This window comes from Oryzias latipes, chromosome 13, assembly GCF_053564925.1.
Source record: "Oryzias latipes strain Hd-rR chromosome 13, Olatipes_Hd-rR_3.1".
Taxonomy (NCBI): domain Eukaryota; kingdom Metazoa; phylum Chordata; class Actinopteri; order Beloniformes; family Adrianichthyidae; genus Oryzias; species Oryzias latipes.
The window spans coordinates 26,690,608-26,705,140 of NC_136249.1; the positions used below are offsets into that span (position 1 = coordinate 26,690,608).

At 36.9% G+C, this 14,533-nt stretch overlaps 1 protein-coding gene, 1 long non-coding RNA gene and 2 pseudogenes across 2 annotated transcripts; all 4 read right to left on the reverse strand.

The window, feature by feature from the left end:
- Window positions 1-3,170: 3,170 nt before the first annotated feature.
- LOC101159032 (odorant receptor 131-2 pseudogene) lies at window positions 3,171-4,088 on the reverse strand (annotated as a pseudogene).
- Window positions 4,089-6,274: 2,186 nt separating this feature from the next.
- On the reverse strand, window positions 6,275-7,249 carry LOC105355396 (uncharacterized). The gene is made up of 3 exons (XR_909820.4): window positions 7,119-7,249; window positions 6,491-6,571; window positions 6,275-6,385 (listed from the first exon to the last, which is right to left on the reverse strand). It is a non-coding gene; the product is annotated as an uncharacterized LOC105355396 (long non-coding RNA).
- Window positions 7,250-8,512: 1,263 nt separating this feature from the next.
- On the reverse strand, window positions 8,513-9,674 carry LOC101158785 (odorant receptor 131-2-like). The gene has a single exon (XM_004075310.4). It carries the CDS (start codon window positions 9,523-9,525, stop codon window positions 8,608-8,610), a length of 918 nt encoding a protein of 305 aa, XP_004075358.2. The 5' UTR covers window positions 9,526-9,674; the 3' UTR covers window positions 8,513-8,607.
- A 2,712-nt stretch (window positions 9,675-12,386) lies between these two features.
- On the reverse strand, window positions 12,387-13,453 carry LOC101160500 (odorant receptor 131-2 pseudogene; annotated as a pseudogene).
- Between the last annotated feature and the right edge of the window lie 1,080 nt (window positions 13,454-14,533).

Here is a 14,533-nt window from a genome sequence, read left to right on the forward strand (position 1 = left end):
CAAACTTCTGGTTTAACATTAAACTTAAACAAATGTGAATTACTAGCTATTAAAGACTGCTCAGTTGATGTTATCTGCTCGATCCCTGTTAAACAAGAAATTAAGTACTTGGGTATTCTAATTAATAAAAATCAAAAACAAAGATGTTCATCTAACTTTACTCCAATCATACAGAAAACCAAAAAGAAGCTTAATCAATGGCTACAAAGGGACTTATCCTTAAGAGGTAGAGTACTGCTAACCAAAGCAGAAGGAATCTCCCGTCTAACTTATGTTGCCATCTGCTTACACCTTGACAACAACATCTGTAAAGAAATTGATCGCACACTTCTTAATTTTATCTGGAAAAATCGAACACATTACATAAGAAAATCTGTCTTCATGAATGACTATGAAGCAGGTGGACTTAACTTTCTAGACTTTAACTCTCTCAATAATACTTTTAAAATTAATTGGGCCAAATTTTTTTTGAAGAACCCCACCTCTATCTGGAACATCATACCATTTCAGATTTTCTCCCGTTTTGGAGGCTTTAAATTTATTTTAAATTGTCACTATAATGTTGAGAAACTCCCCACAAAACTCTCATCCTTCCATAAGCAGGTTCTCTTAGCATGGAACCTTATTTACAAACATAATTTTTCTCCACACAAGTACATCATCTGGAACAACAGAGATATTTTATACAAAAATACATCGCTCTATTTAGAGACCTGGATCCAGAATGGGATCCTACTGGTGGCTCAACTATTTAATAAGGAGGGGCAGCTGTTAAACTATAACGAATTCCTATCAAAGTATAATTTACCTATTACTTTACAAGAGTTTTCAATGGTGCAGAAGGCTATCCCCTCAGGAATAGTAATGTTATTTAAGAACACTGATAATTTGATACCTAACGAAAATACAATATCCAACGCGGATGAGTCACCGGTAGGAAAAATATGCTTCTCTTATGGGCGTACTACTAATATAAAAATACGCAGATTATTTCAAAAGATTTATACCTCTCCCCCGTATATTTTAAATTATTGGAATCAATTTGTTCCAGATATCAACTGGAAAGCAGTCTGGACGATCCCTCATAAGTATTTAATAATAAATAAGGTAAAGGAAGTATCCTTTAAAATTCTCCATAAAATTTACCCTGCCAAACATTATATGATAACATTTAAAAAAGATATTAATACTGATTGTACTTTCTGTGGAGATCACCCAGAAACAGTAACTCATCTTTTCTGGCACTGTTTGTCCACACAGAGATTTTGGAAGGAGTTCAGTAGATTCATCATTATTCATGTCTTCAAAGATTTCTCCCTGAAATGGGAAAATGTATTACTTTGTTTTTTCAGGACCCCCAAAAAACAAAAGGTATTTTTTATAATAAATTTATTAATTCTTCTGGCAAAATTCTACATACATAAATGTAAATTTACTAATAAAACACCATACTTCCCACAATTCATTAAAGATGTAACTTTTTACATAAAATCAATATCCTTTTCCTCCAACAAAAAAGCTCTCAGAACTATTGAAATTTGTAACTCTCTGCAAATATTTACTGAATCGACTCCCCTGGCTGTTTAACATTGTTTGTGTTGTATGTTGATTGTATGTTGTATACTGCATTGATTGTTCTTCATGTTGTATACTTGCATTTGTTCAATAAAGTTATTTAAAAAAAAAAAAAAAATCATCCCTGATTATTCCCACCTGTGCTTCCCCTCCTCATGCATTTATAGCCTGTGTTTCCCTTTGTCCTGTGCCTGTTTGTCATGTGCTATCACCTGTCAAAGCTAGCTCTTCTCTTGTGTCCAAGAATTAAAACCTTCTTAAGCTCTGCATCTGAGTCCAGTCCTGTGTTCTGCCTTGTCATTGAGAATGGAATTCGAGAATGGAAAAATGGTTTTTCTAGTTTGTCTTTAGAAAAAAGAAAAATTTAAGAAAAAGATTCTTTTTTACATCCCTTAGCTTTGGCTTCTGTGTTCACACTTTTTGAGCATTATTTAACAAAAGTTTAAAAACGTCCAGTTGATATACTGAGATACCTACAATACGTTTATGAAACATTTCTAACACTGTTATGACTGTAAGATTGTATTCATTTTGTTTTAGTACTTTTCTACTTTTAATTTGTAAATTGCCAATAATATTGTCGTACAAGCTTTTTTTATTAAAAAAAGGTTTTTGTGATTCAATTGTGTTCTGTCTCCAAATGTTTATTTTATTTACTAGAAAGTGTTGTATTAATAAATAGTTCAAGATGATATATATATATAAATTCTGTAAATTCGAATCCTTTTATTCATCCTTAGTTGCCACTTTGTCATTCTATTTGCTGATTTTTGTCATTGTTTATTTCTTTTTGGTTTTCAGTATTTTTTAAATCATAATTAAGTTAGCCTTTCGTTCAATATTTAAACTGTAATATTTAAATTTAGCAGTTTTCAGTTTATATACCTTGTGTATTTTATTTTTTAATTTGTAGCTTTTGACTGAACTCTGGTTTGAAAACTCATTTCTCTGCACTACATTTTTAAATTCTCAGAAAACATTATCAGCTCTTAGCACACTTATTTTATTGCATTTACTGTCACAGAGAATCTTTAGTATTCTTTTGGAATGGAAATGTTCGGCTTTGTTTAAAAGATGTCTGGTGCTAAGTTGAGGTTTTGAAACATCTTATCCCTTGGGCTATCCTATGGGGTCCAGATGACCCGATCCTTACATTGACACATTATCCCTACCATGACAAAGGTGGATAAAGGTGAAGAGGATTTCATGTAATCCATGGACACCAGTGAAAATCACATATCATTGAAGAAAAAAGCTTCAGTGCACTGTCTAGTGGGGTCTAGATGACCCCAGTCCCAATGTTAAAGTGCCTAGGATAGCACAAGGGTTAAACTATTTGCCTTTAAAGGAACAAAACTTGATCAAACTGTCAGGCTACTTGTGGATTAAACAATGCAACATCAATCTATAATGCTATAGTAAATGGCTGTGTATTAGGTATACTTAGTTACTAGTCGAAGCTGTCAAAATTGCCCCTTTCATAAATATTGTATTCTGGGACAATATAAAATTACTGCTGCATAAAAATTACATTTTGTCATAAAATACTATTTTACAAAAAATATGATCAGAAACATGTTGTTTGTATTGTGATGTTATTTTTTATACAATCCACAAAGAGCATAAAGTTTCAGTGCTCTAAAAAATGATTGATCTCTAAGGCCATAAATGAGAGGACTCAAACATCTAGGAGCAAGAAAAAACATTATATAGTTGAAGAACCTCACATTATTGTACAAGAGCAAATTAATTTTGAACACTGCAGCCTCTATGAAGGGACACCACAGCTGGATAAGACAGAGCAGCAGCTGGAAGCCATGAAGAATCACAGTTCTGAGACCTCTCCATGTTGACTTTTTATTTTCTCCTGATGCAGCTTTGGCTGCTTTCATTATCTGAACATAGGAAAACACAATGACTGAGCACATAATCAAGAAGTAAAACTGACTTATGGCTGATCTTACATCACCCTGCCAACTGGACAAAATAAACGTCTCCACAGAACAAACTCTGTTTTGGGAGTAGAAGGTAGGAGACACTATGGCAAAGAAAATGTAGAGTGTAACAGTGCAGGGAAGGGCGCCTAAGCCGTGAATAATGAGGATGAGCTTCAGAGCACCTCTCATGGTGCACAGCTCTGCATGTCGCAAGGGCATGCATATGGCCACATAGCGCTCCAGTGTCATAGCTGTGAGGGTGAGAGGTGTGACAAATGTGTACACAGCTAAAATAAAATACAATATAAAGCACAACCAAATGTGTATGGTTAAACCAAAATAAGTTGATACAAGCAGAGAATTTGTAATTATTAAAAAAAGACAGTCAGAGAGCAGAGTCACTGCAAACAGGACATAGCGTACGGTTGTGTAAAAAACCTCCTTCCTAAAAAAAGTTGAAATAAGAAAAAGATTAATGCTTAGAAAAACTCCTATTAACCCTTGAACAATAATGACCTGGTTACTGATCATTTTCACAGAAAATCCACCACTGGTCGCCGAGCTGTTGTTCGCCATCAGTTATCAGGTTGTATTCCCTTAAAAAACACAGATTTTAAAAAAATTACGACATAAATTTTAAACCTTATTCAAAAATTATATGCCATGAGACAAAAAAGATCCAAATTGTGACACTAGCAGTACTCATGCTAATACATCTGTTCTCTGCTTACATAAGCAGCCATCTGAGAGCAGATTCGGAATGAGGGTTCTTTAAATGGGAAAAAAGACAAGAGGGACAGAATACATCAAGCACGTGTGGCACGTTCGAGGACGTGCTATGCGGGGTTTCATGAACATCCTTTTAGTGGTGAAAAGCTTTCACACAAGACAAGCAGTAAGCCGTAAGCGGCAGGGAGGGGCTTCTTTTTCAATTGTTTTTTTACTGCTCACTGGCATGTCCACCACCCACAGGTGGAAGAGGCTTAGTGCGAAATATCAAAGCGCTGCAAATGGGAACATGCTTCAGGCTTTTTCTTTTACGGCTCTATTATAAATGTCTTGGTGCCAATTGCATGTGCCCGTCTTGCATGTGAAGCCCGAGAACAGACTTAAAACATTGTGTAACAACACATGGACACGAGAAATTTGAATGAAACGTTCTGGGTGTTCAGGTGTCGAGGCCGGTGTGAAGGTTTAAAAGTAATGTTGCCATTTCCTGCTGGAAGCATTTGCAACTATTAGTTAATATCACACACTCTCTTTCTCTCAGGATCCCACGTGCACATCAGAAAGGCAGATTGTCCAACTCAATTTAGGTTTTTTTTACATGCCCAACACCCGCTGCTGCAGCTCATCTCATGCCCTTCCTCAGGCCAGACCCACCCTTTGTAATATAAAAATGTACCCAACACAGCCCATCAAGCACTATCAGCCATTGAGGCAAAGAAGTGAGCCCCTAATGGACACAGACCTGCACAATCAGTATTGTGCAGGTCTGTCTCCTGTGAAGATTCTGCCCTTAGATTTTTGTGATGTTTTAGATTTTTTTATTATGCTTTAATATATTTATAAAATGTCACTGTGTCTGCTCCTATGCAGTTTGTGGCACATTTCTCACACTGTCTGTTTTGAGTGGAACCACTATCCGTGTGTTTTATTTTTTGTTTATCTGGATTACTTGCCTGCCAGCTGAATTTTTTCTGCGTCATGTGTCCATTGTCATCTGGCCAAGACTGATTCTGCGTCTTGGCCAGTTTCAGTCGCTCGAAACAAAAGTGTTGGGGAAACCAGGTGGACAATGTGCACACACAAACATTGACACCAATGTTTGCATTAAAAAGTATACACAAATCCGCCGCGAAATCTACGGGCGCCGCCATATTGGCTATCGCCATTACTGCGTGGCTGTGGACTGTGACTTACCGCTGCCCTCTATTGGATTTTCAGTGAAAGCATCTCTCACGCGAATATCACAGGTGACAGGTAGATAAACAATGCTAAAGGAAAGGGAAGATTGGGTAGATGACGTCAGGCAGTGGCCAGAATTGACTGATGCAGGTAATTTAATGACAAGATAATGTTTTAAGGCGTGTATTAATTGATGACATCCAGTTATAGAGTTGTAGTAAAATAAATGTTTTTACAGGTATCCAGGATTATTTTATTAATCGCCTGGCATGTGATGAGCTTCAGAACGCAAACTACAGGGCACTGATTGAAGGGCAGAATTACATGAGCTCCGGGTGGATTGGCCAAATACTACACTCCATTGCAGATGACACCATCACATTAAAAGGTGTTGTGAGGTTTTCACAGGCAGTGAACTCGTACCATAATGTGTCAGTAACCATACAGAGAGAAGATGGCAAAGTTCTGGAAGTAGCGTGTGACTGCATGGCCAGCCGAGGAAAGTGTTGTAGTCATACAGCAGGGCTGCTGTACAAAATTAAAGATGCTTCAGCAAGAGGGTTCATAGGCTTGGCCTGCACAGACACAGCATGTGCCTGGAACCGGTCTACTTGTGACAATGTAGTGCCAGAGACAGTGGAAAATATGCAAACCCAACACAGTTGTCCTAGAAAGTGTATGAGTGTCATTTCTACTGCATTTGATACAGATGACAATGTTATTGGACATTTTTCTGCACCCGATATGATTGGATTATCTATGGTTCCTGGAACCATTTTGCATCATGTTTTGACTGCTCAAGCACATACTGTACACTCAGAAATAGGTCCACCAAAAGAGCACACATTGTGTGCAGAACAGAAATGTACACTTTGCAACACAACATTTCACAATTATGTAAAATGTGAGTTCAGGTGTAGTGGCTGAAGACATCTTTTTTTGGGTGGAGGTCTAGCTGGAGTTACCTAAAGAAAAAAAAAAGAGCTGTGCATTAGTAAAACATGAGAATGAAGCATATTTAAACTAACAATGTGATGCAATAACATGGCTCTGCCAAGAGACCTACTTACACGACAATCATAGCCCATGAACAACACAGGATATGGATTTTCTCTTGTGGGTTGTCCGTCAGGAAAATGTATCCCACACACCTTAGAGTGAAACATAAATATACATACATTGGTTGTTGTAAATACTTCTAAAATACTTTGCACATGCACAATTCCATTTTACCATCCTATTTATTAATCCTAGTTTAGTCTCCTGTTGTAATTGAAGAACTTTGTGGATTTTTTGTTTTTTTGCAAGAATGAAGATTTGTCTATTTAACATACTAGTTTAATTATTTAATAACACCAATCACAGAATAATCAAAAAAACAATTGGTTGAGTACATTTACCCATCATCTAGCAGATGTTTTTTTACCCAAAGAAAAGCAACAAGGACAAACAGTTAAGCCAATGCACAGAAATAAACTACAGTAACTTAATTACAGACCATACAAAGCAGTAAAAACAGAGCTTCAGTCTTGTAAAATCATATTTTCACTTGAAAACACTATGACATGAAAGCTTCAGCTGTGTTTTCGCCTGTGGCTAATAATGTTAGCATCTTAGCTACAATGTTATGTCGTATGTTTACACCGTCTGCGTGCAACATGTGGCATTAACAGATAGAACAATCAAAGCCAAACGTACCACAGTATTCTTGTTTGCTGTGAAGCCATCTCGGTTTATGTATTTCATCCACTTTTGACGCACATCTTGGTCCTCCGCTCGACCAGGAAATCTGTGTAATCCATAAGGCCGTAAACACGGGCAGTCTAGGCTAGGTGCAGCAAAGGTTTGTGAATTTCACAAACCGTCTTATTCCAGGCCTGTATTTTTGCACTGCTGTTAAAGCAGCCGAAAACCCAACATGTTCTTCCCGGCATCGTTGAAAAGAAAAAAAAATGGACAAACTTTTCGCATCCAAGCTTGCTTGTAAACTTACAGCGAACGTCTGCAACAGCCAATGCGGGAACAACAACAAGCTACTTCCTTAGCAGCAGAGCACCGCAGTAATGGCGGCGTTACTTTACTTCCGGGTTTCGCCGAATTTGTGTATACAAAAAAGTCTTATATGCGCATTTTGTTCTTGTGTTAAAGACCTTGAGGTTTTTAATGAGAGTTGGCAATACTTGATGGTAAAAAACATGATACAACTATATGGCACATGAGTTACAAAGATCTTTGACGACATATTTGGGCCCTTGTGTTTTAGTTTTTGTCACCACTTATTATTAGTGGTCCTCTAATTCTTTATTGCAAGCATCAGCTATGTCCAGAATGCTCATTTTGTCTGTACAAGGTTTTCATTCTGTTCATCTAAAGAAAGTGAATAAAAATATACAAGTAAAGATGATCATTTTTGAATAACATCAAGAGTAGCCTATAATATGCTGTTTAATATCCTAAAGGTAACTTGCACTGTAATGTGTGTGACTTACAGAGGCAAGACAATATATGCCTGCTAACAAACTGTGTCAAAAAGCCACCGTCTATTTAAATGTTCAGCCTTGATGTTAAATGTAAAAAGTTCAATGATGAATTATATTCTAATCACAATAATTATCTACATGTAATGGTGTTTGATTTGTTTTATTTTGCTGTTGCTGTATCTTAAATGTAAGCGTGTCTTGCACCTCTCGGCCACCGTATGTTAGGCTTTCAAAAATATGTTTGTCAAAAAAAGATACAAAAATGTATAACAGCCATCCATACCCAGTAAAATGTTTTGGACTTTTTAGTTTAATGACCTGAGAAACTAATAGTCAGATCAGTAGTTTAAACATTTTCATTCAGGAAACCTTCAGAGGCAAGTTTAACCACTCCAGATCTGCAGAACAGCAGGTACAGATGACTGCAGTTTATTCTAGTATATTTTCATTCTTTACTAAATACAGTTATCAGTTTGGTACAAATTTACATTTAAGCATTCAGTGATACATAAGAAATGTATTAAGTATGTTTTAACTCTAACAAAATGTTAGGGTATAACTCTATTAAATGTATTTGAAACAATAAACAACATATTTAATCCAGGTCCCCAACATATGGTCTCAAAATGAACATGTCAACACATCAACTTGTGTTTTCAAAAGACTAAACCAATAAACAAGAACAATACATGATGATTCCATGATGATTATTTTTTATACAAACCACAACTCGCATAGTACTTCAATGCTTGGAAAAATAATTCATCTCTAAGGCCATAGATGAGTGGACTCAAACATCTAGGGGCAAGAAAAAACATGACATAGTTAAAGTATCTAATGTTAATAAACAGCGAAAGACTAACTTTAAGAGCAGCATCTTCTATTAAAGCACTCCACAGCTGGATTAAGATAAGAAGCAGCTGAAAACCATGAAGAATCACAGTTCTGAGTCCTTTCCATGTTGACTTTTTATTATCTCCTGAAGCAGCTTTTGCCACAATCATTATCTTAATGTATGAGAAAACAATGATTGTGAACATTATAAAAAAGTACAACTGACTTACTGCTGATCTAAATTGACTCTGCCATGTAAACAATGTAAACCTCTCCCCATAACAAATTCCTCTCTGGGTATAAAAGGTAGGAGATGCTGCAGAATAAAAAATTGCAAAATTAATAGTGCAGGGAACAGCACTGATGCTATGAATGATGAGGATGAGCTGCAAAGCGCCATGCGGAGTGCACAGCTCTGCATGTCGCAGGGGCATGCATATGGCCACATAGCGCTCCAGTGTCATTGCTGTGAGGGTGACAGGAGTCACATATGAGTAAACAGACGAAAGAAGATATATGATGAGGCACAACCACATTTGTATGGTAAAACCAAAATAGCTCAATATAAGCGTAACATTTGCCAATATTAAAAACAGACAGTCAGACAGCAGAGTCACAGCAAACAAGATGTAACGCATAGATGTATGAAAAACATTCTTCCGGAAAAAAGTTGAGATCAGAAAAAAGTTGATGCTGAGAAAAACGGCTATCAACACTTGAACAATAATAACTTCCTTACTAATTAATTTGACAGGAAAATTACCACTGATTACAGAGCTGTTGTTTGCCATAAATATTCTTGCATTTAGCAAATATTACAGGACTTTAGAAAGGCTAGACATGATTGGCAAACCTACAGTTTTTCTAAATCATAACTTACAATCATAGCAGATCTTAGTTACGGCATAAATTCATAAAATAACTAGTAGATAATCAAAGCAGCACATTGTCCCTACGTCCTCTCCTGAGTTCTATGCAACCAGGTGTGTGTATGACCTTTTTATAGCAATGCTGGTAAGCCAAGAAGGACACTGTGCGCATTCCATTGTCATTATCTAATGCTGTGCTGTGTCATATCTGCTCATCTGTAGTATAACTTTTTGTGGAACTGTATTGAAATTGACCATAGTATTAACAGTGTCCTGTGTTTAAAAGTTTCTAAATGTGAAACCGTTAAGGTTACAACACACTGACTTTCAGGCTTCAGCAATGTTAAAAATGGACATTAAAAACTATAAATGTCAAAGTTTTGTCATTTTCTTTATATGTTTAAAACATTTGTTTGGAAATGGCAGTAACTGATCTGTGGGGGAACTATGGAAAGACTTGAAGACTTGGCCAGTGGAATTCACCTTTGAGCGCGATTGCACACTGATTGCATTGGTGTGCCATAGGATCCGTTCTGATGAACAGACTTCACATTTGCTTTTAGTGGCCATGCTGAAAGTTTCAAAATTTGCGTTTCAAAAATTGCAACAAATCAAGCCAAATCAACACTACACCCCTGGTCTGTGATTGGCTGACTTTGTTGCAGTGGGGTCCATTGAGGTTTATTAGATTTACAAACATACAAACATTAGGCCATACAGTTACTGCAACTGTATGGTGGGTTGAGCTGTATAGTTGCTGTGGGTTTTTGGTTATCTGTTTATGGTCGTAGATAGGAGCGGAGACATGTTACAAGGAGCACAGATGTGTCTCATTGGACGTCATGAAAATGAAACGTACAATTGTTGCGCGTGTGATAAATGTATTGTGATTTTTTTGTAAAGCTAATGCAAGTGATGCACACTCATGATGTACCAAACATTGCACTCTAATGCCGCAGTCCAGTCAAGGTAGGAATGGGGGGTGGGCCTTTTGTTATATAAGTGACATGGCTTGTTAAATATTCATAAATTCATTTCTGTACCTCCAGCTCTGCTTCCTCTCTTTTTTTCAGTGCCAGTGTCTCTATAGGCAGAACAATATGGCTGGTCTCACCACAGTTTTGTAAACTTTTTCTTTCGTTTGAGCTGAAACTCTTCTGTCACACATCATACCGGACACTTTTCTCCACTCGTTCCATCCTGCCTGTTTTCGCTTCCTCACTTCTTTTCCTCAATCGCCATTACTCTGGACTGTTGACCCTAGATACTTCAAATCCCCCACCTTCTTTATCTCTCCCTGTAACCCCACTTGGGTTCCTCTCATTTACACACATGTACTCCAACTTGCTTCTAACCTTGGCTCTTTTCTTTCCAGGCCAAAGCTTCACCTCCTCAGCTTCTCCTCCACCTGTTCCCTGTTTTCACTATAAATCACAATATCATCTGCGAACATAATCGTCCATGGTGATTCCAGTCTAAACTAATCTGTCAGGCTGTCTTTCACCATTGCAAACAGGATAGGGGTTCAGAGCTGATCCCTGATGTAATCCTACATCCACCTTAAACTCTTCTGTCACCCTTAAAACACACTTTATTGATGTCTTACAGCTCTCATACATGTCCTGCACTGCTCTAACATTCTTCTCCGTCACTCCAGATGTCCTCATACAATACCACTGTTTCTCTCTGGGCACCTTGTCATACTGTAAGCTTTCTCCAGATCTACAAAGACACAGTGTAGCTCTGTCTGACCTTCTCTGTACTTCTCTATCAACATCTTTAAAGCAAATATTGCATCTGCAGTGCTCTTTTTTTAGCATGAACCAATACTGCTGCTTACAATTTTTCACTTCTGCTCTCAGTCTAGCTTCAACTACTCTTTCCCATAACTTCATTGTATGGCTCATCAGTTTTATTCCTCCGTAGTTGCTACAACTCTGCACATCTAACATATCCTTAAAAACTGCTACCATCGCATCTTTATCAACTCTAGTTTCTCGGGTCTTTAGTTTAATGACCCAACAAACTAATAGTCAGATCAGTAGTTTAAAGGATTTTATTCAGTAAACCTTTAGGGACCATCTTAGCCACTCAAGATAGAGGTTCTGCAGTTACAGATGACTGTTGTTTGTTTAATCAATTAGAATTTTCTACTTTTGTTTTTTATTTAAGACCTTGGTCACATGCACCTGTATGGTGGGTTGAAAAACTAATAGTCAGATCAGTAGTTTAAAGGATTTTATTCAGTAAACCTTTAGGGACTATCTTAGGCACTCTAGATTAAGGCTCTGCAGTCACAGATGACCGTTGTTTGTTTAATCAATTAGAACGGTCTACTTTTTTTTTCTTTCTAAAAAATTTTAGTATTACGTTGGTATATTTTAATTTTACTAAATATTGCTCTGTCTGTTATCAGTTCTCCTGTACCAAGATTTTTGTATGAAAAAAAGGACAATGAATTTCAGTAGTTTTAGTTCTAACAATTTTCAGATCATCAGTGATTATTTCAGCAACACTCATACAGTGTTGATCATTTTGTAGAAAGATACACAGTACATTTAAGCATACAGTGATACATAAGTAAAAGAAATGTACTAAGTATGTTTTAAAGTCTAACCAAATGTTAGATAATGTATCCATCAAATGTACTTATGACAATAAATAACATTTTTCATCCAGGTCCCTACACATATGGCCTCAAAATGAACATGTCATCACATCAACTTGTGTTTTCCAAAGAGTACACCCATAAACAAGAACAATACATGCTGATTCCATAATTATTATCTTTTATACAAACCACAACTTGCATAATACTTCAATGCTTGGAAAAATAATTCATCTCTAAGGCCATAGATGAAGGGACTCAAACATCTAGGGGCAAGAAAAAACATGACGTAGTTAAAGTATCTAATGTTATTATACAGCGTAAGACTAACTTTAAAAGCAGCATCTTCTATTAAAACACTCCACAGCTGGATTAAGCTAAGAAACAGCTGAAAACCATGAAGAACCACAGTTCTGAGTCCTTTCCATGTTGACTTTTTATTCTCTCCTGAAGCAGTTTTGGCCACTTTCATGATCTTAATGTATGAGAAAACAATGATTGTGAACATTATAAAAAAGTACAACTGACTTACTGCTGATCTAAATTGACCCTGCCATGTGAACAATATAAACCTCTCCCCATAACAAATTCCTCTCTGGGTTAAAAAAGTAGTAGATGCTGCAGAATAGAAAATTGCAAGATTAATAGTGCAGGGAACAGCACTGATGCTATGAATGATGAGGATGAGCTGCAAAGCGCCATGCGGAGTGCACAGCTCTGCATGTCGCAGGGGCATGCATATGGCCACATAGCGCTCCAGTGTCATTGCAGTGAGGGTGACAGGAGTCACATATGAGTAAACAGACGTAAGAAGATATATGATGAGGCACAACCACATTTGTATGGTAAAACCAAAATAAGTCATAATAAGCGTAACATTTGCCAACATTAAAAACAGACAGTCAGACAGCAGAGTCACAGCAAACAAGATGTAACGCATAGATGTATGAAAAACATTCTTCCGGAAAAAAGTTGAGATCAGAAAAAAGTTGATGCTGAGAAAAATGGCTATCAACACTTGAACAATAATAATGTCCTTACTAATTAATTTGACAGGAAAATTACCACTGATTACAGAGCTGTTGTTTGCCATAAATATTCTTGCATTTAGCAAATATTACAGGACTTTAGAAAGGCTAGACATGATTGGCAAACCTACAGTTTTTCTAAATCATAACTTACAATCATAGCAGATCTTAGTTACGGCATAAATTCATAAAATAACTAGTAGATAATCAAAGCAGCACATTGTCCCTACGTCCTCTCCTGAGTTCTATGCAACCAGGTGTGTGTATGACCTTTTTATAGCAATGCTGGTAAGCCAAGAAGGACACTGTGCGCATTCCATTGTCATTATCTAATGCTGTGCTGTGTCATATCTGCTCATCTGTAGTATAACTTTTTGTGGAACTGTATTGCAATTGACCATAGTATTAACAGTGTCCTGTGTTTAAAAGTTTCTAAATGTGAAACCGTTAAGGTTACAACACACTGACTTTCAGGCTTCAGCAATGTTAAAAATGGACATTAAAAACTATAAATGTCAAAGTTTTGTCATTTTCTTTATATGTTTAAAACATTTGTTTGGAAATGGCAGTAACTGATCTGTGGGGGAACTATGGAAAGACTTGAAGACTTGGCCAGTGGAATTCACCTTTGAGCGCGATTGCACACTGATTGCATTGGTGTGCCATAGGATCCGTTCTGATGAACAGACTTCACATTTGCTTTTAGTGGCCATGCTGAAAGTTTCAAAATTTGCGTTTCAAAAATTGCAAAAAATCAAGCCAAATCAACAATAAACCCCTGGTCTGTTATTGGCTGACTTTGTTGCAGTAGGGTCCAATGAGGTTTATTAGATTTACAAACATACATACATAAGGCCATACAGTTACTGCAACTGTATGGTGGGTTGAGCTGTATAGTTGCTGTGGGTTTTTGGTTATCTGTTTATGGTCGTAGATAGGAGCGGAGACATGTTACAAGGAGCACAGATGTGTCTCATAGGACATCATGAAAATAAAACGTACAATTGTTGTCCGTGTGATAATTTTTTTGTGATTATTTTGTAAAGCTAATGCAAGTGATGCACACTCATGACGTACCAAACGTTGCACTACAAACTTAAAGCAAATATAGCATCTTTAGTAATTTTTCTTGGCATGAACCAATACTGCTGCTTACAAATTTTCACTTCTGCTCTCAGTCTAGCTTCAACTACTCTTTCCCATAACTTCAATGTATGGCTCATCAGCTTTATTCTTATGTAGCTGCCACAACTCTGCACATCTAACATATCCTTAGAAATGGTAACCATCGCAT

Coding starts and splice junctions, on each gene's coding strand:
- LOC101158785 (XM_004075310.4), bottom strand. CDS start 9,525: ATGGCAAACAACAGCTCTGTAATCAGTGGTAATTTTCCTGTCAAATTA.